Source organism: Cydia splendana, chromosome 2 (assembly GCF_910591565.1).
Source record: "Cydia splendana chromosome 2, ilCydSple1.2, whole genome shotgun sequence".
Taxonomy (NCBI): domain Eukaryota; kingdom Metazoa; phylum Arthropoda; class Insecta; order Lepidoptera; family Tortricidae; genus Cydia; species Cydia splendana.
Window position 1 is genome coordinate 12060249 of NC_085961.1, and position 24725 is coordinate 12084973.

Here is a 24725-nt window from a genome sequence, read left to right on the forward strand (position 1 = left end):
AATCCAAAATCGTTGCAGACTTGTATTGGTCTAACTCTATGCAGCTTTTAAGTGTCCCATGCTATATGATATGTATATCAAAGTGCCATGTAGGTGGGACAGAATTAAACAAATCCCATTTTTTGATTAAATTCATAGAGGTATCTCTTTTACTGTGGACACAAATTTAACAAAAGGAGTTAGGTATATATAGGTACTTTGTATACCTCAGTAAATATAATATCGTCAACTAAGTACCTAGAATATTACGTATTGTTATGTATATGAGTTTAATAAAATATGCATCGTAACTGATCTCATCTTCATATGTCTTCATGAAGTTTTAAATAAATTTCAAATGCAAGCGGAAAAGTTTTTTACCACGCGTTACTTTTTCTATTTATACCTACTCCGCGTAATCCAGAAATAGATATTGTTCAGGCCGGCTTGCTCGTAGTTCTCCACAACCGTCTCGTCTTAACGAAGTACTTGTGTGAATACGATAATACGAACTAGAAAATAATACTTAAATGGTAAGTTTACACTTTGTTTTATTACTGGCGATTTATTGCGTGATGCCGCTTGAAATATACAAAAATGTAAGTAAATATTATATGCCACGTCATCATGATGTTGTCAAAATCTATTCACGTGGGGTAGGTTTACGTTGCGGGACGCCAAAAGCCAAAATCGTATTTGCCATTAAACAAAGAAGGGAAACAAAAGTTTAAGGGAATTGAAATGGCAATGGAATCCGACGTTGTAATGAATAAATTGAAAAGCTCCGACGTATTTGAGGGGTTCAACATTAGATCCATATGGACTCGAGTCCAAAGTGAGAATACTTCCAGGGTGGGTAACTGCTCAATTTATGTATCGGTATCGGTAGGTACGCTAAAACTAAATTTGTACTTAATTTATTCATTGGTAAATTACAAATGTTCCTATTTACTGTAGTAATTGCCAAGCCTCGAAATGAACAACGAAATCTATGAAATGAACAGAGATGTTATGATTAGAAAATCGTTTTGTCTGTGGAAGCAACGCTCGCTTGGGTGCTCACGCTCAGATATTGTTAATTTAATTAAAGGACTATCAGTTAAAAGCAGTTTCAATTTTTGTTTTTCCTACGGATATCCTATTTTTTCATATATAATCGTGTACAGTTTATTATTTATTGTTTGAATTATTTTGCATTCAATATTTCTACGTAATGTTGTTGAGAATAATGGAACATATACCTACCTTAGTATTAGTCCCCCAGTTACCTAAATTTTAATTAAAAAATAAACTAACTACTAACTTATTTAATTTATCAAAATCGGTCTCGATTCTATTAACGATTATAATTTTTTTTAATATTAAAAAAAAACATCAATACACTAATTGGTTTTTAAGTAGCTGCTAATTGCTTTTAAAAGCTTATTGCTATGTATATATTGCCTAATTCATTATTGGCGAATAATCCAAAAATCGTTGAGTCAAACTTGTAGGTTGTAGGTACCTATTCAATTTATTAAATAATACAAGTCGGAGTCTATCTATACTCGTTCACGATGCGTTGGCGATGTTGGTATATACACTTGGTATAATTTAATGCCAACACGCGGCGCTGTGTGCACAACAAATTTGATGTGAAGTTAGGTGTTAAATCGTACAAAGTTTCATCAACCCCTTGATTATGTTTATACAAACTTTATTTTGAAGGCAATTTATTTAAGCTTTCATTGTGGAGGCAGAGTTCGCATTAAGCAATAATAAGTCGGCTTTTCTTGACATGTAGGATTAAGTATGTTTTTAATATTAAATTATTATTTTTTAATTTCATTTTAAAGTAATTAGTTATGAATAATTATTTGATTTTATTGTTTTAATCGCAAATTATGCAAAAACGAAAAATTCGGTTTGATAAAAAAGTAGTAAGAAAACACAATGTTTGTAGGTATTATTGATACATTTTTATACATCATATTACTGTGTAATGGGAATGGGGTTTCTTTGAAATGACGAAGTGACTCATAAAAATTCGCTATAGTGATACTCACACCCCGTTATCAGTGTTGCAGATTCATTGAAATCTGGTACTAGGGTTGTTACATAATATTTATGTCGAGTAAATGTGACATATTGTTTAAATTTTTGACAGAAAAATATTTTAACATAATCATCTTACCTTTTGTTAATTTATTATTTAATAATAAATACCTAATAGGTAGGTATTATCAATGCAATTATTATTGTCAATGCAACATGTGTACTATTGCTTGAAGAATGTTTTTACAGGTAAAATAAAACATTTTTTTTTACTATCACATTATATTGTTTCTTGAATAAATATCATACGCAAAACATTTGTATACTTTCATTAGTGGTAAAATGTAAATTTATTTTATTAGTCATTAAAAATACCTACATTTATTTTTTCAAAAACACAGAAAACTAAACTATTTCTTCTAATATATTATACTAGCGACCCACCCCGGTTTCGCACGGGAAAATCACGGGTTCCTCTACTGTATTATGCATTCATTATACTTAAAAACCTTCTTCTCGAATCACTCCATCTACTAAAAAAAAGCCGCATCAATTGGTTGGGTCATTTTGAAGATTTAAGCATAGGTACATAGGGGCGGACAGACAGCTACAGTGACTTTCTTATATATGTACTATGTAGTGATTCATTACTTGTCTGAATAAATTATTAAAAGTTTTTCTAGATTAGCTGGCGTTAAATTTTGTCGTCTGTTACTGTATATCCATTTTAAATATGAAAAAGATCGCTCCACAGCTACAGATGTTATTGGTAAATATTTTAGGTAATTATAATGTTCCACTGTGTTTTTGTTAATGCATTTTGTAATTTCAGCTTCCCCATTATTAAGTAAATTTAAAATAACTCTTACTGTACTGAAATCGGGATTTTTTTTTAAGACTGTGTTCAACTTCGTATATACAATTTTTCCTTTGGGGTGAAGGTTTGACATAGACAACTTTTTTTGGACACCAATAACAATGCACATAGATTCTTCTAACGTTAATTTGGAATTTTGTAATTGATCTATTGCAATTGTTAGGAAACAAAATTTATCAACTATGAAATCAATGTCGTGCTTTAAATTTGGACTGCAAAAAACTCGCTTCGCCGCTGCTATGGCAACAGCATCTCGACTGTTGAATTCATTTATTACGTCTTTGATTTCAGTAAAGTATTTTTGATAATAGGTAACTGCCTCTAGCCATGTACCCCATCTTGTGATGACCGGACGGGGAGGTTTTGGAATTGAAGGAAACATGTCTTTCAGTTTCTGAAGTCGTTTTGGCGATTTACTAAATACTTTTTTGACGCTGTCAACCAATTTGTTGACATTTGGATATATACCTCTTATCGTGTCAGCTACTCTGTTCAATGCGTGGGCTATACAAGTTACATGAGACATATTTGGAAAAATCTCTTTAAGAGTTTTTGCAGCCTTTATCATGTACGGGGCAGCATCCGTTGTTAAAATTAGTAGCTTATAAAGATTATTTTCGTAATTGCCACCCCACAGGTCTTTTAGAGTCTCGACTACTAAATCTGACACAGTGCTATGATTTGTGGTTTCTAAAATTTTACTTGCATATATTCGAGGTGTTGAGACACAGTTATCCATCTTCCCTATAATGACATTGGCGATGCTTTTTCCATGATTTTCAGTCTCATCAATGCTCAAATATATGTAGGAGTCCTTTAAATCTATTCTTATCTTTTCTTTTTTTTCTTCATATATGACTGGCAAGTAATTTAATCTTAATGTAGACTCACACGGAAGGCTGATGTCATTTCCATATTTATGCGTCAAGCAGTTTTGAATAAATTCTCTAAATTTGGGGTTATCCAATTGGCTCCAGGGTATATTACAATTAACAAAAAATTCAGTCAAATCTTTATTGAATTCCGGTTGCATATTCTTTATATTTCTGTGTTTTAATGTATCACAATGCTTTTGTACACTGAACTTGGAGAAAAATAAAGATACATTACAAGATTTACAAAAAACTCTGGAATCTTGAATTTCTAAATTTTCAGCTTCAAAATCCAGGTCAAAGCAAGATGGAGAATTGCCGGCTTTGTCATTGTGACCTCGAGTTTTAAGATGTGATTCCAAAATAAACTTTTTCGGTTTAAGTTCTATATCACATACCTTACAAAATATAGTCTGCCCATGGGTTTCAAACTCTACGTTATCCTTCAGATAATTATCCATGCTTAGTGTACAGAAATACGCTATATTTTTTAAGAATATAGTTATTTCGATTTAAGTATGACGTCCATCTAAGCACTCAAGTCAACAAAAGACAATGTTGTAAATAGATTGACATTGTGAGTAAGAACAACTGGCCAGTAATTGCTTTGATGGATAAGGTTTATCTCGAGGGCCCTTATGCGAGAAATAAAAGGATGTTGTGGATTTACAACCGCAATTTAATTAAGGATATATATACTAAACTAATTTAAATACTTTTCAATCAAATTCACTACTTCAATCCAAAAAGGTTCCATTTGTTGAGGTGATATTTTCATAAGCATTTTTCTTAATTTCGATGTCTCCCTATTGCACGTGCAGTTGAATTCCCCTTTTGTCCATCCATTTTCACATTCTGTTGTATATTTTCTGAACACTTTAACTACTTCATCCCAACAATCGTCATAGTTGTATATGTCAACATGTTTTAATAAGAACCGAAGGCACCTTACTTTAAAATTTATGGTGCATTGGCACAAATGTATCATATTTTTATCTGTAACAGAACAAACCCGTAAATTTGATTTAAAAGAAATAATTAAGTATTTATTCGAAAATTAATACTGTATGTATGTACATTATTTTAGCTAATTTATACCTACACTGTTATTTGTACAAGGTATTAAATTCACGAACCATTTCCGCGTCGCATTCGGGTTACTTCTAATTTCGCCATCAACTCTGTATTAAACCGGGAAAATTCTAAGTGATCATTTAGGAAATTCATGACTTTAACTGAATATTGAGAACGAATCATATACGACATAAATTAAAGTTTTGACACATAAATGACGTTACGACATATTATAGACTGAAAAGCAATATATCCTTTTTTAATTACCGGATGAAAAGAGGTTTATTTTGTTAACAACTTCAAACACCATGTCGAATTAAATTTAAATGTAAAGTGTCAACCCTAGCGTTTTCAATGAATCTGCAATACTGATAAATTATGAATCACTACATAGTACATATATAAGAAAGTCACTGTAGCTGTCTGTCCGCCCCTATGTACCTATGCTTAAATCTTCAAAATGACCCAACCAATTGATGCGGCTTTTTTTTAGTAGATGGAGTGATTCGAGAAGAAGGTTTTTAAGTATAATGAATGCATAATACAGTAGAGGAACCCGTGATTTTCCCGTGCGAAACCGGGGTGGGTCGCTAGTATAATATATTAGAAGAAATAGTTTAGTTTTCTGTGTTTTTGAAAAAATAAATGTAGGTATTTTTAATGACTAATAAAATAAATTTACATTTTACCACTAATGAAAGTATACAAATGTTTTGCGTATGATATTTATTCAAGAAACAATATAATGTGATAGTAAAAAAAAATGTTTTATTTTACCTGTAAAAACATTCTTCAAGCAATAGTACACATGTTGCATTGACAATAATAATTGCATTGATAATACCTACCTATTAGGTATTTATTATTAAATAATAAATTAACAAAAGGTAAGATGATTATGTTAAAATATTTTTCTGTCAAAAATTTAAACAATATGTCACATTTACTCGACATAAATATTATGTAACAACCCTAGTACCAGATTTCAATGAATCTGCAACACTGATAACGGGGTGTGCTGATAATACCTATCGATTTTTTCGTTAAAACTCTACAGAGTACGAATGTAGAAGTAATTACGTGTGTATAAATACTGTGTGTATTTGTAGAGATAAAAATGATATTTAATATGAAGTTCAATTTTTTTGAGAACTTACCTCATTTTAGAATCTTACTGTTAACCCCGTTATTCATAATAAAAGCTTAGAGGCCTCAATTAGTTAATTAAAGTTGGTCAAGCAGATCTTGTCAGTAGAAAAAGGCGGCAAATTTGAAAAATGTAGGCACGAAGGGATATCGTCTCATAGAAAATTTGAATTTCGCGCCTTTTTCTACTGACAAGATTTGCTTGACCATCTATATGTTTTATCCCTTTCTTACAAACATACCTACACCTAAGTTAAAATTACAGATTAATGCAAAATATTAATTCATTGATCAAAAGGAAGAAAAAAGTGTGTCCTTTTCATGCAAATTTTAGGTGTCAGTTTTGTGACGGTCCATACAAAATGCAAGTACCTATGTGAAAATGCGTCACAAAACTGACAATATTTTTCGGATACTTTTTTTTCTTTGTTTAAATCGATAGTTCTCGTGATTCTGAGTAGAAATAACCCACAATATGATAGTTTTCGAAAAAAAGTATAAGGTACACTTTATCCTTAAAATGGCCAGGCAAGTAAGATCTCAAAACCAAACTATAGTTTAGTAACGTAACATTTATGTCCCTTTTTATTCTCACTGTTTGGGATCATATTATACTCATGTATTACGCATTCAAGTCGGAACTCCCCGGTGTGCTTATTATGAAGATAAATTTACTCGTTCTTTGCTAGTAGGTAGGTACCCATCTCACATTTTTTTCTTTTGTCGGAGAGCACAATATGCATTATAATATCGCTGGCCTAATATTACAGGGTTCTATGTTGGTTCTATGTTTTACTTTTATCGAACTGAAGTTTGAAGTCGAATTTCAATTATCTTGAAAATGTGATAAGTATATAACTTTGTAATTTTGAGCCAGCGAAAATGTTACAAGTACCTAAATATATTTCGAAGATTAAATTATAATTATTTATCACAAAAATAATATTTAGAATAGTTTATAGATTCAGTGAAACTTAAATAAACAAAACATGGTTAAAGAAACATATTCTAGTTAAACACTGCTAAATGTTAAAGCAAGATATACAAATTGCCCGAGTGACTCCTGAAAAGTCGAAAAGTCCTGTTGAAAAGTCGTATGAAATTAGTCGAGTTTCAAATTTTTTTAAACACTTATCTGATTCAGGGGGTCACACCTCCACCCCTCACACGGCGGTATAGGGACCGTGCGCGTTGGAGGGTCTGCCATCATGTGGCCTGAATCGGAAACATATGTGCACATGTACATTGCCAAAGCAAGTGCTACCATCTACCGTTCTCGTACGTTTTCTTGCGCATAGTAGGTTCTGCCATCTTGTGGCCTACATCGGAAGCATAAACGTCACATTTACGCCTCGCGCTAAAAATCTGACGACGGCTCCTATGCTGCCCCCTATAGTTCATGCAAGCTTCCTATTACCTAATTATGGCTCTAGATTTGTACCCATACTTTAAGCTGACAGGCACCAATATTGGACGCTTCGTTCTTCATTGTATATATAGGTCTATAAACTGATAGGATAAAATATTTGTTATAAACACACAAATAAATTTCCCGTACAGGAATTATTCTTCCTTCTAGTAGGCAGGGTCACTACCGGTCTTTACCGGGCTTTAGGGTTTTGGCCTAGGTCTAGGCCGTTAAATGAATTAATGTTCACCATTCGGCCATTGTCCATTACTGATACCAATACCCTACCTACCTGTTTAAAATCTAAAGGAATATGTAATAGCACACATCAAATTAATATGTAACACGAGCGTAGGAAGTAAGTGATATGTTAAATTGTGCATTTCAGGCAGATTCAACTTGCAACCAGGGATCGGGAGGTGGCGAAGGACAGGCGCCGGTTCAGCCGCCAGTACCACAGGAAGTAAAACCTGTAAGTAAATGTAGATAACCTTACACCGTGTTTATTAAGCTACATAGCTTATAGAAATGGAGTTGGCACCAACTAACCTGTACACATATTTATAAAACTTAAGGCTAATCGAAATTGACTGGACCTTAGATTATAAATTCCATTTTATTATTTATTTTCAGGCCGAACCTATTAAGGCTGATCAACCTGCAATCGTATCAGACATACCATCTGAACTGATACCCCCTGAATCAAAAACAGTCGAAAATCCAACATCACCGAAGATAGGAGAGCCTAATAATGAAGTCAAAACTGAAGGGGAAAATAAAGAGGTAACAGATGAAAATGTTGCTCCAATAGTAGTCGAGGCAGGAAATCTACCAGAAGTTAAACAAGATGGTCTCGCTAATGGTGATAATTCGGTGAGTGTTGTAGAGTTTACATAGCTAACAAACTGAGTTTTATGTATCTATTGGTTATTGTACTGTAAAGGCCGATGCACACAGTACGGCTCCGGCTCCCCTTGGACTATGTACACTTACCTACATCGTTGTAAATAATGCCTGGGGACTAACGAATGGAAACGCAACCCAACGCAAGAGATGTTCTATGCAGAGAACCGGAGAAGTGCTGCATATGCAACCGGTGTTCTGACTTTAAATCGTAATCTGTTATTATTATTTACGTTTACAGAATGATTGGCAACAGAGAGAAGCAGCACTTGTTACAATAATTCAAGAATTAGAGAACGTGAAAAACGAAAAGAGTCAAGACACCCTAAGGATGGAATTGAAGGTACGTTATTATAATGAAATCGGTTAGCGAATAAACTTACAATCGTTTATAATTATAACTTACAGTATTCTCACACAGATGTTTTTCTTGTATAGGTGCGAGAGGAAGAAATAGATCTGCTAAAAGCTCGGGTTAAAAATCTCGAAACAGAACTACAAGCGGCTCTTTCCAAGCCTGGTCCAAAAAATCATGAGATGATTGAAAACATTAAACAACAACACGAAGAGGTACTTTACATCTAATTAGCAAAACTTAAGTACTACATTATACTAAGTTAAGTAAAAGTAGTGTTCATTTGAAAACGTTCATTATACCTATATAAATTTAATTAGAGCAGGTCTGTCCAAATAAATATTTCAAGTTAAGTAACTTATTAAATATTTACAAGGTAGGAGGGAATGTAACCACGTATTCCTGAGATTAATACGCGTAAAATAAATAAATCTAAAAAAGACAAATTTAATCGAATTCCGACCCCCATCAGCGGAGTCCATTAAATGTTAATTTTACTTACCTCAACAACTCAATTCTACCTATAAAAAACTGTAATCTCCTCGGTATAAATATTGACGAAAACATTAATTGGAAAACACACATAGATAAAATTAGTTTAAAAATATCATGCTTTGCTTATGCCCTCAGAAATATTAAAAAAACTTCAGACTTAAAAACAGCTCTTAGTGCTTATCACGCATTTACACAGATATGGCTCCAATACGGGATCGTATTATGGGGTAACAGCACAAATAGTGTAGATTTGTTCATACTGCAAAAAAGGTGTATTAGAATATTAAGTAACATAAAAAATCAAGAAAGTTGCAGACCTTACTTTAAAAAATTAAATATTTTAACTTTACCATCCCTTTACATCTTAGAAACATGCAAATGTGTACGAAAACATCCCGACCTATATATGAAAACTAAAGACCGTCATACTAGTAACTTGAACTTAAGAAATCAAAATAAGATTGCCCTTCCTGCCAGTAATTTACAAATGAGTAATAAAAGCCCCTATAGCATATCTATAAGAATTATTAACAGTCTTCCTAAAGAAATAGCGGAAGAATTAAAATATGACAAATTTGTAGGTTGCTTGAAGACTTATTTAATAAGTAATTGTTTTTATTCTATAGAAGAATATTTGGATGATAATAAATACCATAAATAGGCATATATTATACTATAAAAAAAATATTGTGACTACTATTTGTTTGTGTATTCTGTAATTTGTATGTTATAATTGTTTTATGTGTTAGTGTTAGATAAAATTGCAATACTCTTACAGGGTCTCATATTGTGAAACATTATTAGTTAAGAACATCTGTACAAACACCAATATGAAAGCAATAAACATATTATATTATATTATATTAACGTTATACGGTATTAACGTAGCTTCTCCCAGTCAGTAGCAGAAGCTGCTAAGCGGGTGAGGTGTTCGAAAATTATTTGAGTATAATTTTCAGTGGCGCTGCTAGGCAAACTGTGGGCGCCGGCATCAACTTTGCGAGGCCCCTGTAATTTTCCTGTTATAAAGTTTTATAATTAGGACTGTTTTATTTTTATAATTTCAAATTTTATTCGAGGCACCTAGAAGCGCGAGGCCGCCGTCGTGGCCGACGTGGTCGTGGCGTCGTGTTCTTGCAAATAAAAATTTTTATCTTTATCTTTATCTAGCGCCGCCACTGACAACTGACAATAAGGTCGTGTAAATATACAGGGTTACTTTTTTACCGGTACAATAAATTTTACCACATCATTGGTATCGATAATAGATCACATTGCACAAATAAAATTTTTTTTTTTTATTTCGCATCAATTAATTTATCCTTCACCAATTTAGTAACTTCTGGTTGCACTAATTACAAGGTGTCAACGGTATGAGGTAAAAGGGGCGGGGCGGGGCGAGCGGCCGGCGGCGCACGATTTAACAACTGTTGGAGACTAAGAACGCAACCTCATTAGATAGGTTTTATTTTTCTGTTCTTACTGACATGTGTTGTCACGTCACTTCTTGATTTCCTTCAAAAATACGTTTGTGTTATTTGTTCCCGTTTTATTTAACTCTCACTTATCTTACAAATAACCATCAACGACAAAGAATCCGGGAAACTGCGAATGCAAAGTGCAACCCTTTGACCGATAAGACAGTGCGTTTGACGAAATTAAACGTGAAAATTACTTGGAAAGAATCGAAGCAAACGTACAAAAACGGGCACGGCTTTGTTTACAAAACCACGGACAGCATTTTGAACATTTACTTAAGTATGTGAATTAGTACGAGAAATGGACTCCATTAATTAGGTATGTAGGGTAGATTTCAATCATTGTACATAGTTGATTCCAATTTTTTAAATACGCCTCAATGAAAAATGTTGCAGACTTACTTCGTAATTTTATCAGATTTCGAGACCTTTTGTCATACTTCACACAAAGCAACATCTTCATTTTGACGGTCCTAAGCCCGTGCAAGTATGAAGGAAGAATTGGGATCAAGTAGTATTTTTTTATGTCAATACGTGTGCCGCCGCCGCTCGCTAAATCGCGCGCGATGACGTAAACAAACAGTTGCCAGTTCGTGCGTTTGCTAATTGATGCGTAAGGCATCCACATTTTCTAGTACTTTAGCGGATAAGTTCGGGCATTGGTATTTTTGTTTTTTTGTTCCCAAATAGTAGTAACAAAGAATGCTGTTATTTTTTATTATTGGCAACAATTACGTATGTTGATTTATTGTACTGGTAAAAAAGTAACCCTGTATTTATAATAAAAAAATATATTTCGGATATAAATACATAGTTGTTAGTTACGTTTAAAATTAACTTATAACATAGTGCTCAACCTCAGTACTTTTGATTTTTTTCAATACATACTTATTTCAGACTGCATAGGTTCATAAAATTGTTAGTATTAAGCCCCCTCCAGACTATGCGCGTGAATCGCGGGCGAAGCCGCGAACGCGAGTGTGGAGTCGATTTCGCAGGTCTGCGTTCAGGACTCCACACTCGCGTTCGCGGCTTTGCGCCGCGATTCGCGCACGAGTGTGGAGGAGGCTTTACAAGTACTTACATTTAGAAGTTAGTGTTAGTGCCTACATGCTAAACATACATTAAATTAATAAAAAATAATAATTAAAATTTATGGAACGTTGGCTTGTAAAAATGTTTAAGAACTTCACCGTACGTAGATCGTAACGTAGCGGATAAAACAACGCGCCAAAAGTATCTACCACCCTGGAATACTTTTTCCAAATATATATATAAGTATCTCTACAGTTCGCGTTCAAAAGTATCTTCAATAATCTAACCCCCTTATTCATAAACGCGCTACCATGGTATAATAATATACTCCGCCTGGTACTCTATTCCCGTCTTTTCTAGGTCACCTAACTGACACAAGCCTACGTCATCATGCGACAGCGCTATATGATAATATGCGATAGCGCTATATATAGCGGCCATGTTATTGTGACGTAGGCCTGTGTCACTCTGGGAATAGAAGACCATGTTTTATTAGACCATGCGCGCTACAAACCTTGATTAGTTAATAATCGTTTGTGTTTATCTGTCATTTTGACTTATGTATCTGTAAGAAAGGGATAAAACATAATTTAACTAAATCAGGCGCGTAAAGTTTTATGAATAAGGGGGTATATGTTTAATTGTTTTATGTTTTATGTTTCTATGATGCCTTCAAAATCCGTAAATAATGGCCCACATTACGATAAACTGTTTTGTTACAGCAAATTTCTTATCTGTGAAAATGTGGTAATAGCTTCATTACGATATCAAAATCGATTTGGTAATGCATTCAAATTTCGAACATCTCTGAAAAAAAAGCAAATCGATTTGACCCCTATTCTAATATCAGTCGAGATGACGTTTAAAGGGGCCCACTGATTAACAGTCCGCCGGACGGTATCGGCCTGTCAGTTGTTCGGAACTGTCAAAATTTTGTTCTAACTGACAGGCCGATACCGTCCGGCGGACTGTTAATCAGTGGGCCCCTTTATTCGAAATCAAATGACAATTGCATACAATATTGACAAATCTCGCATGTAAGTACCAACTTACATGTCCGATACCAATCGGACGATATGGTAATCGACCCCGACTCTAGTTTGTCTTTGAATTAAAAAAAAAAAACTACGGATGCGTGACGTGCGTGAAAAAAGTTTTCATTTGCCGCCATTTGACGTACAGATTATCTTTTAATTAGTTTGTAATTAAAAAATAATCTGTTTTGTTGTTTTTAAAGTAACTATAACAAACGTTTCGTGTAAAATGTGCGATAAAGATATTTCGGAGACGCCATCTCATATCCGCGAGTTCCGCCAGAGAGAAAAGTGCCCCAATGTCGGCTGTAATATGAGGTTAGTGAATATATCATAGAACGTTTATAATATGTGTGTAGATAAAGCAGTGTATGTAACTGTACATAATTAGGCATTAAAACACTCTTGTGATACTATTATGAAACTCATTTCATTCGTTTCATAAACTACTATAACATACCTCTTTTTACTATGTTATATTAGAGAAAGATATTTAGATACTTTTGACTCGTAATCTGATCCGCTGTGTTTCATGCTGGCTGTACCTTCTTACTGTCAGATGTACCTGATGTAGTATTATAATAATTGTTAAAATATAACCTTTTGTATTACAGCTTCTCAGTAAAGCTCGCGGCATGATATTCGACAAGACGAAAATGGTTAAAAACCAAGAGCTGCAGATAGAAGCTCTGACGACGCAAGTGCAGTCACTCAAGGATATCAACATGATTACCAAGGATTTACTGGAGATCAGGAATTCGGAAATTAAGGCTATGGAGGTAGTATTTATCATATAGATTTAACAAATTATATCTAAATACTAAATGGAACAAATGGAAAATCATTTTACTCACGTACGAAAAAAGCATGGATATAGAAACATACATTTAACACGGTATGCGTGGGTCTCCCTCGCAATAGTCGCAATTGCTAATTAGTTTTGTCCTAAAATCACTTGTCCTAACCGATTCGTCCTAAGCCCCTAATGCTCAGTAGTCATAACACTCATTTGCTATGATGTATTGATTATCCCAAAAACTCATTAGTCCTAAACGTTCTTGCAATATCTATCAATAATCCTAATTTTATTACCCATAACATCTAGTTTTCATAAATATTTTTGAACTAAATGCACTTAGTCCTAATGCTGCGGCTTCCACGAACACAAACTGTTCCCAGAAAAGTGGGTTAGGTCAGGTTAGTCAGGTAAGAACTGCGATATCACAACACAACACGTAAAAAATAGTTACTTTTACATATATGGATATTAATTCATATTATGTTTATGGCAAGTTGCCGTTGCTCGATCCGATATTGGATGTAGGATCCTACATCCGATATCGGATTGGATAATGTGAAAACGCTCTTAGGTAATAACATACCTATGTATTAGGACATGAAGTAATTATAGGAAATGATATTAGGACACATTAGAAAAAAACCCATACCATACGACAATCACAATTAAATATGAGCATTAGGACAAATTATCATTATAACATCAATATTAGGGAAACCAAAAATAGGAAAAAAAACTTTGGGAATCCCATGTGCACAAGTGGCCTCCTTTTAATTTGCGATACCTATCTATAATCAATATATTATGTAAATCAAACGAACTTGTTCCGTTCAAGTGGTATACACTTGAACGGCTTGAATGGGCATTTAGAACGTTGATAATTCAACCTATTCGAGGTCCATGACGTCAACAATTACCATGTACGTCACACAGCTATAAAGTGCTAAAAAGCGTAAAGCTTATTAAGATTTTGAAGTTATGATAACAAATTAATTTTAATCTCTTGCGTCCCACAACTACTTATGGAGGCGTATTCGGAATAAAAATAATAATTATGTTAATTTGATATTAAAATCTAAATTTAATCACGCCTACGCTTCCTGGTCTTCAGTTACGTTAATTTTGATTTGTGTAGGATTATGATTAATCAGACGTCGTATATTCCAAAGGTGGATTTATCAAACGCAACGGCTATGGAATCTTGTTATGCTCAATTGCTCATATATGTTATTGATACACTAATTACCTACTAAATTGATAATGTCTTGACGTAGTTTTATGATAGTTAATTTGGTTGAATACCTAAAATATTTAACTCAACCTTTTCTTGTCACTCGTTGCCATGGTTACGGACTCCTGGGTCACTCTTAAAATACTAGTTTTTAGTGTTCCGTACAAAACTTTGTTCACGGAACACTTATGGGATCACTTCGGTCTTGCAAATCAGTTAAATGAGTTTTTCGTATTTAAATGAACCAAACTTGAATTTTTTGGTAGTTTTAAGGCCTTTCCATAAAGGGACGTCTACTAGTTTGTAGAACATGGTACGGCAGTTCTTCTAATAAACTCTGCTACTATTGTCTCCTGGCTGATGAGACAGAATAAAATAAAATAAAATAAAAAATAAAAAATAAAAAAGCCTTTTATTCCAACTCATTACTAACTAAAGTTTACAAACTAAGGTTACATATAACTTATTTTTAATATTTACATAATACAATTTATATCTTTACTTTTTATTTGAATGAGCGGACCTCCTCGTGAGTAAAGGCCTCTCCCAGTTTGCGCCAGCTCTCTCTGTCTTGAGCCTTGGTGTGCCAGTTGCTAGAGACGTGCTTTGTTATGTCCTCTATCCATCTTGCCTGTGGTCGCCCTTGTCTGCGTTTGCCTGGTGGTCCTTTCCAGAGCGTCGTTCTCTTCGTCCACCTTGTATAAGGTAGCCTAGCTACATGTCCTGCCCATTTCCACTTCATGTTTATGCAGTGTTCTAGGGCATCTACGATCTTGGTTTTTTCTCTTATTTCTGAGCTTTTTATTTTGTCTAACCGTTTTATTTTTAATATACTTCGTTCCTGTGCTCTCTGGCAGGTTCTAATTTTTTGTTTAATATCATTTGTGTATGTCCAGGTTTGGCACCCATAGCTTAGACATGGTAGTAAACAGGAGTCTATGACTCTTTTTTTCAGTGGCATCGGTATAGGGCTTTTTAGAATGTCTTTTAGACTCCAGAATTTACACCATGTTTTTGTGATTCTTCTGTCTAATTCTTTCTCATTTCGGTCCTTATCGAATGAAATTTGTTTTCCTAGGTAGATATAGTCTTTCACGTACTCGATTACCTCGTCTTGTATGTGTATTGGTCGTTCTTTTCCGTTTGTTATTATTTTTGTCTTGTTCAAGTTCATTTCCAATCCGATTTCATGGCTAATTGAGTGTAAATTTGATATCATATTTTGTAGTTCCAGTGCGCTGTTCGATAAGATTGCAATGTCATCAGCAAAACAAAGGTAACTGAGGTATCTGCCGTTTATGCTGACGCCCTTTCTTTCCCACTTTAGATTTTTCATTATGCTGTGTAGTACGGCAATGAACAGTGTCGGAGAGAGTGGGTCACCCTGCCTCACTCCTCTCTGTATTTTAATTGTTTTGCCTGTGCTCTCTAGTCTTATTTTGCTTGTTGAGTTAAGGTAAATATTTTTGATGATCTCTATGTATGTTTTAGGTAGTTCATATTCATGTAAAGCTTTCCATATTGCATCATGTGAAATAGTATCAAAAGCTTTCTTGAAGTCTATAAATGCTATGTATACTGTTTCATTAAACTCTGAGTGTTTTTCTATGACTTGCTCTATTGTCTGAATATGGTCCATTGTAGAGAAACCTTTACGGAAGCCGGCTTGTTCTACTGGCAGTTGGTTTTCTATAGCAGGGGAGATGCGTTTCTGAAGACAGGATGAAAAAAGCTTGTACAGGTTTGACATTAAGCTTATAGGCCGGTAATTGGAGATGTCAGCGGGGTTGCCTTTTTTGTACAAAATTATAATTTCTGATGTCGTCCATTGGTCAGGAACTGTTTTTTGCCTGAGAATAAGATTGAAGAGGTGTGCTAGATAGGTGTACATTTTTGTACCTGAAGCTTTTAGGTGTTCATTTGTTATCCCGTCGCTGCCTGGGCTTTTTTGTGCTTTCAGTTTTTTTAGTGCTATCAAAATCTCTATTTCATCGAACCATTTGATGTGTGCAATTTCCATATTTTCAGTTTGATATGATGGCGCTGATATGTATGGGCTTTCCTTTTTTGAGTAAAGTTCTTTGTAGAAGGTTGTCGCAGTTTCCAGTATTTTACTTCTTATGTTGGTAGTTTTTCCATTTGATTCCAATTTTGGTACCCATGGTTTTGATTTGTTGAGTTCCTTAAAAGCTTTTTTTGTACTTCAATTTGTCGTTAGGCAATTTTCTATTATTTTTAATTTATGTTCTTTGTAGTCTTTTCTTATTGCTTTATTTACTTGTTTATATAATAGTGAGAGTTTTGCTTTGTCTTCTCTAGAAAGTGGATTTTGTTTCTGTAGGTTGTGTCTTTCGTTTATTAGGATTTGAGTTTCCCTTGATATTATTCGGTTGTTCAGTTGATTTGTCTGCTTGATGCTAGTTATGCTGGATATACTCTTTAATAGACAATTCTCAAGCTTGTCATAGAATTGTAACATCTCCCCCCCTCTCTCCTCCTTAAATAACCCTAATTTACCCCTACTTAGCTATTCCTAGACTAGCCTAAAATACTAAAAATTCCAATAAGAAAATCTAAAATCTAAAATTCTTTAAAATAACGCAATCCGTAATTACCTTTACTAGTTATCATAAAATAATGCAAATAACCTAAATAAATTCTAATTAAATAAGTTAATATCTTGAATTGGATCAGTAAATTGGCCAAATGATCGTTTAGTGTTTATGTAGGACCCTTCGTCGTAACCGTTAATAGTAACCAAAATCCTTTTCGCATAGTAAGAAAGAGTTATGAATTATACGCCTATAAATCCTAATATTGTTAAATAATTATTAAACCGTGAATTATGTCAGAGTAATAAGAAATATCATTGCAGGTTATAGTGATGTTTGACTTAATCAGATTAAGTCTGTAATAAGATGTAATCAATAAGTCAATAGTAAGTATGTCAAAATCAAATAAGTGTGTAGAATGTCATAGCCAAATTGTCTGTAAGGTATGTTAATGTAAGTAAAGTCTGTCAAATGTAAAAAAAAAGATTATTGCAAATTTATAACAAATTGTAAGAATATCTTATTCAAATGAATTCAGTAATAAATTGTAATCATTAAGTCAATTTGATGAATAAATAATAAATTATATTTTTTTTTGAAATTATCTCCCACCGAGCCCTACCGTGACCAGTTACCATGAAAGTAGAAAGTCCTTTTTGTTTGTACTTTATATTTTCCTTTTATATATTTGCTTGCTAACCTAGCTAGCTAAAGGAAAGTAATTATATTAACGTCATGAAAAATATTTTATATTTTTACTATTATAGTACGTACAAACTTACTTATCTACAGTCACGCCCGGATGGAGTCAGGTCTCTAGGCTAAATTATACCTATTTTATTTTATTTTATTTTTAATAGGTATTTCTGAGCACTATGTAATATGTACTTTACCAGCTCAATTTTCATTTCAATCATTAATGGCAGGAATAATATATTCAAAGGGACAATTTAACCCGACAAATTACTGGTAGTAGAGCAGCAGTATTTGATCCACTCTAATTCTCCAGAACTCTGCAATTTTGTAATACATTTTAGTAATCAATGAAGTAATATTAACCAAACTATAATTGTAGTCATTTTGAATCACACTTTCGGACCAAAATAAACCACGGATCTTGCATCTGCCTCGATCTAGCCTGGATAAATCACTCATTGATATAATTTCAATAATATATGACCCCGTATTTTTAAGGTCAATTGTGAAAATCACAGATAATCTGCAGAAAACAGAATGTAATCGTCATACAAACTGCCAAGGGACAGGCAAAACAAATATTTATTTGTAAGCAAATTGATTCTACAATACTACATTATATTGTGGTTATTTACTTTAGTTTTTCCCACAATATATTTCTACCAGTAGCGTTGCAAAGGCCAAAATATATACAGTCATGTCATAAGTAAGTCAAGTTTGTCAATAAGTCATAAATAAATATATGTAATAAACTCCTAACAAACCCTAACCCCAAACTACATCCTAGCTATCTCTAATCTGAATTTAACCCATAAACCCATAATAATGAACAACAAATACAATAAAATAGCCATAAATGTATCGAAAAGGAACCTAGCTACCTACTGTAAATATCTAATGGCTTTGATATATTAAAATTATAAATCTAGATCAATCCTACAAAAGCCCTAGACCTGATAAATAAAAACCCTAACCTAACAGCTAATCTATCCAACTATTCTACCGATATATTTGAAAACTAGCATCCCGGGATGCACATTTAATTTACTCGAGTAATTACTCGATGTGCAATGAGTAATTTCTATGCTATAGCTAACTAAGACGAGTGGAGACACCTCGTTTTAGACCTAAAAATCCTATTTCTCCGTGTGCTAGCCATACTTCCACACAGTGGATTGGGACAGCAGAAGTAAGGCCGGAAAGGGGTAATATAAAAGTGAATATATAAGTATATAGATACGGGATAATTGGTCTAGAACCTGGCTTTTTTAAGAAGTCTAGATGACAACCCAAATCTTCCAGATCCTAGGGGGTGACCCTGTCTTAATAAATGCAGGAACTGCCAGGTCCCCACCTGGGTTTTATCAAAAACACCGCAAGTTAGTAATCTGCGCTGTAGTTGCCACCGTTAGGTTACCTGCACAACTTACTAACCCCCCAACACTATGTTGGATCGAACTAGTTCTCTCTACCCCATAAGTATGAACGAAACAACTCTCTAAACTAAATTAAAATTAATATATAGAGTATTCCAACCAAGTTCATTTCAGTGCTTAATATCACTAAAATAAACCAGGCCAAAACACTACATATATTAAACACAATTAAATCACAAACTAATTAATTTTCACTGGAAACAACTCAAGACTTTACAATCTTTAAGAATCTATTGATTTATAACTTAAACTTCACTTAGTATGTTCTCACACACTAGCGCTTGTCTAAGCACAAATCAATAAATAATTAAAATTCACTAAAAATTACAAAACCACTATGAACAATACTAACTTTACAATATTAATAAGTCTATTGATTTATAATTTAAACTTTACTAGTACAATATTAAATACTAGCACTTGTCTGAACCACAAATCAATAAACAACACTAAAAGAATTAAACCCACTAAAATTAACACAATTTAAATGTACTTCTCTAAAATTATTCAAGTAAAACCCCACAACAAATTACACTATATTATGCTCCAATCCAAACCCTACCAGCATCATGAGAAACTAGCAAAGTCCAGGTCAGGACACAATATAGGTAACCTAGATAGACCTAGCTACCTAAATCGAGAACACGTCCGACGGTTTGCTTAAGGCCACGAAGAATGATCCCGTAAGGGACTCTATTGATCCCTACCTTAGATCCCGTCATCCCTGCTATTTCCCACTTCCTTGTACGTCATTGGTTTCCCAATAACCAATACTGAATTTCATAATTTCGTACAGTCCTTTCACTAATTACACCTTATTCCCTAATTAAAATAAGGTCCAATTTGACCTACTTTAGGGTGTGGTTTAAACTATTTCTTTACGCCTATGGGATTGACACTACAGTTTTTATTCTAACCACCGTTTGTTTTTCTATATGAGCACATATTGTAGAACTCCGCCCTTTCTTAATTCCTTATAATATGGTTCAATTTTGCATAGAATATTTTAACCAAAACAAACATTATTCATCCATTTTACGATGACGTGCGAAATACGAGTCTACGCACTTGAAACATAAGAAACCAAACTGATTTTTAACAGATTTTTAAACTATAAAGCTTTATGACATTGAAATAAAGTTCAAATTATTTTATGAATAGATATCTTAATATATTGGTTTACTATTAATCACCAGGCTCTCCAAATTTTGTTTCTATAATTTCAGACGATATGGCCTACTTGAGATATGAGAAGTATTAAATAACCGTGAGACACAATTTTGGAATTTAACCGACTTAAAAATAGAACAATACTATGTTCACATATAATGTTAACATGGAAAGGAGCCTCTGACATGTTACAGAATGGTTGAATGGGGTCATTGTCGGTCATGGGTAACTTTATTAATTGGATGGGACAGAATAACAACAATAAATAGTTGATCGACCCTGGGTCAACCATTTTGCTACTTACTTTTGATTTGAAAGATAAAGCTAAGGTAATGTAACTGATTGCAGGACCGTCTCCATGCGATGGAGGAGCGTTTCAAGACTGAGAAAGAGCGCTACGGGCTAGTGCTGCAGCGCGCGCAGACCAGCTCTAACATCAACGATGACCTCAAGAAAGAGTACGAGACACAACTTAAAATATTTAAGGTGATTATCGACTTATTATAGTCGCATACCTTAAAAAGAGCAAAATTTAAAGTCCGTTTGTCAATTGCTTGAAGTTAACTTTGAAGGAGGCAATTATTGGGACAGTATCTAGAACTTTTACGTAAAGTATTCTACCGAGAGGAACTTTGTTAAAATGAGTCAGTGGTATATCTTTGGCCTTCTAATGTAGATGCGGCCCCATCAGTTAAGCGTCTACGTGAGTAAAATGTGCCGCAAAGCCTTATTTACCTGAAACCGGATTATGCAAAATTCAAATATTATTTCTGTAGATAAGCTTGATAAGCTCACAACTACGTTATAGTAGTTATACTACTAAATGAGGACATTCGTTCATGGAAGTAATGTCGAATTTGTTTAGTTTCCCCATTCAAACGTAATAGTTTTATGATCAAACACATCGATCCGATTCGGATGGCGTTGGCTACCCAATATTTCCGTTCGGCGTACCGACGTCGCCAGGAAATTACTTTGCATATTCGCAAAGAGCTTTCTGATTGAGTGATCCGCAATGATCAAAACTTGAAATAGAGGATAGAAGGGGGTACGCGGTACGCTGGAAATGGGTCCCATATTTGATAGAAATCGGTAGCAATAAACACACCCGATGCCTATATGTATAAATACCTACGTCTTGACTGACTCACCAACGCAGAGCCTAATTTATAGGTACAAAAGCTAGAAAGTTCAAATTTGCATATCAGATTACATTTATGACCTGTACAAGGAATATTATAATACCTAAACGATTTTGAAAAATTCAACCACTAAGGGGGTTAAAAAGAGGATGAAAGATTGTACTTAGTGATACAAGTTTTATTTTAAGATATGAACTTGAAAGTTTGTTTAAGGCATTTTATTAAAAATCGAGAAGAGTGATTTCAGTGTTTTTGAAGATGCATCCCCTAAGATGGTGAAAAAAGGGTTGAACGTTTGTATTTTCGTAATAGGGTTCGTATTTTTATGAGCGATGGACTTGAAAAAGAAAAGTAGTTTCAACGTTTATGAAACCTCATCCCATAAGGCCATGAAAAGGGGGTTGAAAGTTAGTACCGGGAACGAAAATTATTTTAAGTGAGGGACATTGCACAATTCATGTTCAAAACAGTCCATCTACAATTAAAACAACCAGTAATATCCACGCAAACGAAGTCGTGGGCGACAGCTAGTAATACTAATACATATACCTACACTAGTTGATTGTTTTTGCTGCCTTATAATTTAACAGACACCTGATATTACGTAAATATGCTATGAAGTAAATTCTTAGATAACAGCAATATAATAAGTTTTATGTTTGAGGTCAAGCAGTTTTAGTAACAAGTGTATAACTATTTTATTAAAAGTTTCTTGGTACCTACATATATTTTGACTCTTGCTTTACTGAACAATTTCGATTTTATTAATAAAATTGATATCTGAGCACAGGGTTAAAAGGGGAATATAAGTCACTTTTGTGACGTTTACGTTATTTATGCCGAATGTGTTACATTTGGAAATGTTTTATTTTTACGACTTCACCCAAAGAGTCACATATTGTTTATTGTTTCGTTCAGAATCAGAATCAGAATCAGAAATTTATTGGTAAAAGTCACAGAATTTTACATGTCAGGCATAAAAATATATTATAACTAATATGTCACATTTTTAAATCATATATCTTTTTTTTTTTTATCACACAGTTAGTTATTAGTTTAAGTTTAATTGTAAGATATTTGCACAGCCATTGCCAGTTTAATATTGACTAAGTATTACAATATTTATGAGTGGGCCAATGATATCATTTCAATAATATTATGAATTTATGATTAATGGTTGAAAATTAAATCGTTTTGTTTATGCCCCTATTCAGGAACTCCGAACAAAGTATGAGCAGAAGGTGGAGGCTTTAGTCGCAGAGAACAACAAATTGAAATTAGATTTAGCCAAATCGAATGGAGCTGGGACGTCTACGGAAACGCCGAAATAATTAAACAAGGACTTAATAAGACTTACATATATGACTTAATCAATTTTCGAAAATATTACCCATTTAATACGTATTCAAGATTATACTTTTTGTACTTTATGCGAATTTTGAGAAAATAAATAATTTGTGAAATTAATTGTTTTCTTTTAATGTTTCGAAGGCAAACCACTGGAAGGTACAGAAACAGCGCCATTAAAATAAATCGGGTCAGTGAGCTTTGGATGGGCATGTTACAACTTACAACAGATAAATTAATAACAACTAAGTAAATGCGGAATTTCATTCATTCATGCGTTACTACACATAATTACACAAACCGCCGTTTTGTCAAAGTATTGACCATTTTGTCGAGGCGCGTTCGGTATTATTTATTACATGACGAGGCGTCTCGTTTGACGCGTAGCGAGTAAGCACATTGTCCCGCGAGTTATTAATTTTCGCAGGCCATGATAAATGACATAAAATGAAACGGCACATTGTTGGAGCAACCTTTTTGATTTGGAAAATACCAAAAGGCTGAAGATTGCGCAATCTTTGCGTACAAAGACTCTACGTCTAGTCTTTGTACCTACCACGTACCTACCTACATATTTTGCGAGTAAGACAGTCGCGCAGATTTAATCGTTCTTAGAATTTTCATAAAAAATATTATTAAATATTATCAAGGACTACTTTTATTTTTAATACTGGGAAAATATAAGAAAGATCTTGTACCTAGTAAGAACCTACACTAAGTGAGGTACTTCAGGGGTGAAGTCCAGATTATTGAATTTTTAGAAGATTATTGAAGTCTGGAAACTTCAAGATTTAATTGGTTATAGCTTTACTTAGTAAGTAATACTTACGACTTATAGTAGCAATTAGCAGTGTTTGCCCGTGCATTGCTGAGCAAGTTTAACCTCATTAAGTGGACTCAAGACCTGATTGCTGTCTGAACGGTTTCAATAGCACGGGAGGTATCTACTTGAAATATGTTATAAAAGATGAAAGATGCTCCGATAGAATATAATATCTGGGAGACCGAGCTTTGCTTGGAAAACATATAAAAACTCAAAAATGCGCGTTTTCCCAGAGATAAGCTGCACTCGAAAACTCCCATATACCTAGCAAATTTCATCGAAATCATTAGAGCCGTTTCCGAGATCCCCGAAATACCTATATGTATATACAAGAATTGCTCGTTTAAAGGTATTAGATATAAATGGTAGTTTTTTATTGTAATATTTTGGTTTCAGTGTTCTGAGATTTCTAGAAATGGTAAACTCGAATCGTAGAAGTGTCGATCGTTAAATAGGTTGTGGTTGGTCATACACATTTTATAGTAGGTATGGTTAACTCGTACCGTTAACTTTTATTGTTTTGTCTATAGATGTGACCTTTCTCTGATATGTGATTTAACCCTGGTTTGTTATTTGCGTATTTTTTTGCGGTGAGTGTCAATCAACACGTTATTATTTAGCGACATAACAAAGGCAATAGGTAATATTAATTTTAATAAAAGTATTCATAAACATAAGGTAAGGTCGGGTAAGACTGACATAATAGTTTATTTTGTTCGGGGCAAGACAAACAGTACGAGGATTCCATACAAGTGATAGATAGTCTTACACCACCTTACCTTAGCATTAAGTCATTAACGCGCTATGTATTAGTTCTTAAATAAATAAATATTATAGGA

General features: G+C 33.8%; 2 protein-coding genes and 1 long non-coding RNA gene across 5 annotated transcripts in view; 1 reads left to right on the forward strand and 2 right to left on the reverse strand.

The window, feature by feature from the left end:
• Window positions 1–24725, reverse strand: part of LOC134804118 (uncharacterized) — an 805015-nt gene that overhangs the window by 773993 nt on the left and 6297 nt on the right. The gene's annotated exons all lie outside the window — the stretch shown is intronic.
• The window catches only part of LOC134803971 (uncharacterized), a 460442-nt gene that overhangs the window by 152870 nt on the left and 282847 nt on the right, over window positions 1–24725 (reverse strand). The window lies entirely within an intron of this gene.
• LOC134799257 (epidermal growth factor receptor substrate 15 homolog) lies at window positions 392–23175 on the forward strand. 3 transcript variants are annotated; one of them, XM_063771650.1, is made up of 8 exons: window positions 392–512; window positions 7779–7862; window positions 8024–8263; window positions 8535–8636; window positions 8732–8863; window positions 13305–13469; window positions 20923–21060; window positions 22931–23175. In XM_063771650.1, exons 1-8 carry the CDS (start codon window positions 510–512, stop codon window positions 23045–23047), a joined length of 981 nt encoding a protein of 326 aa, XP_063627720.1. In that variant the 5' UTR covers window positions 392–509; the 3' UTR covers window positions 23048–23175. The 3 variants fall into 3 exon arrangements, with proteins under 3 accessions (XP_063627720.1, XP_063627708.1, XP_063627715.1); XM_063771638.1 differs by lacking the exon at window positions 392–512 and adding an exon at window positions 645–831; XM_063771645.1 differs by lacking the exon at window positions 392–512 and adding an exon at window positions 646–831 and having other exon boundaries at window positions 8024–8173.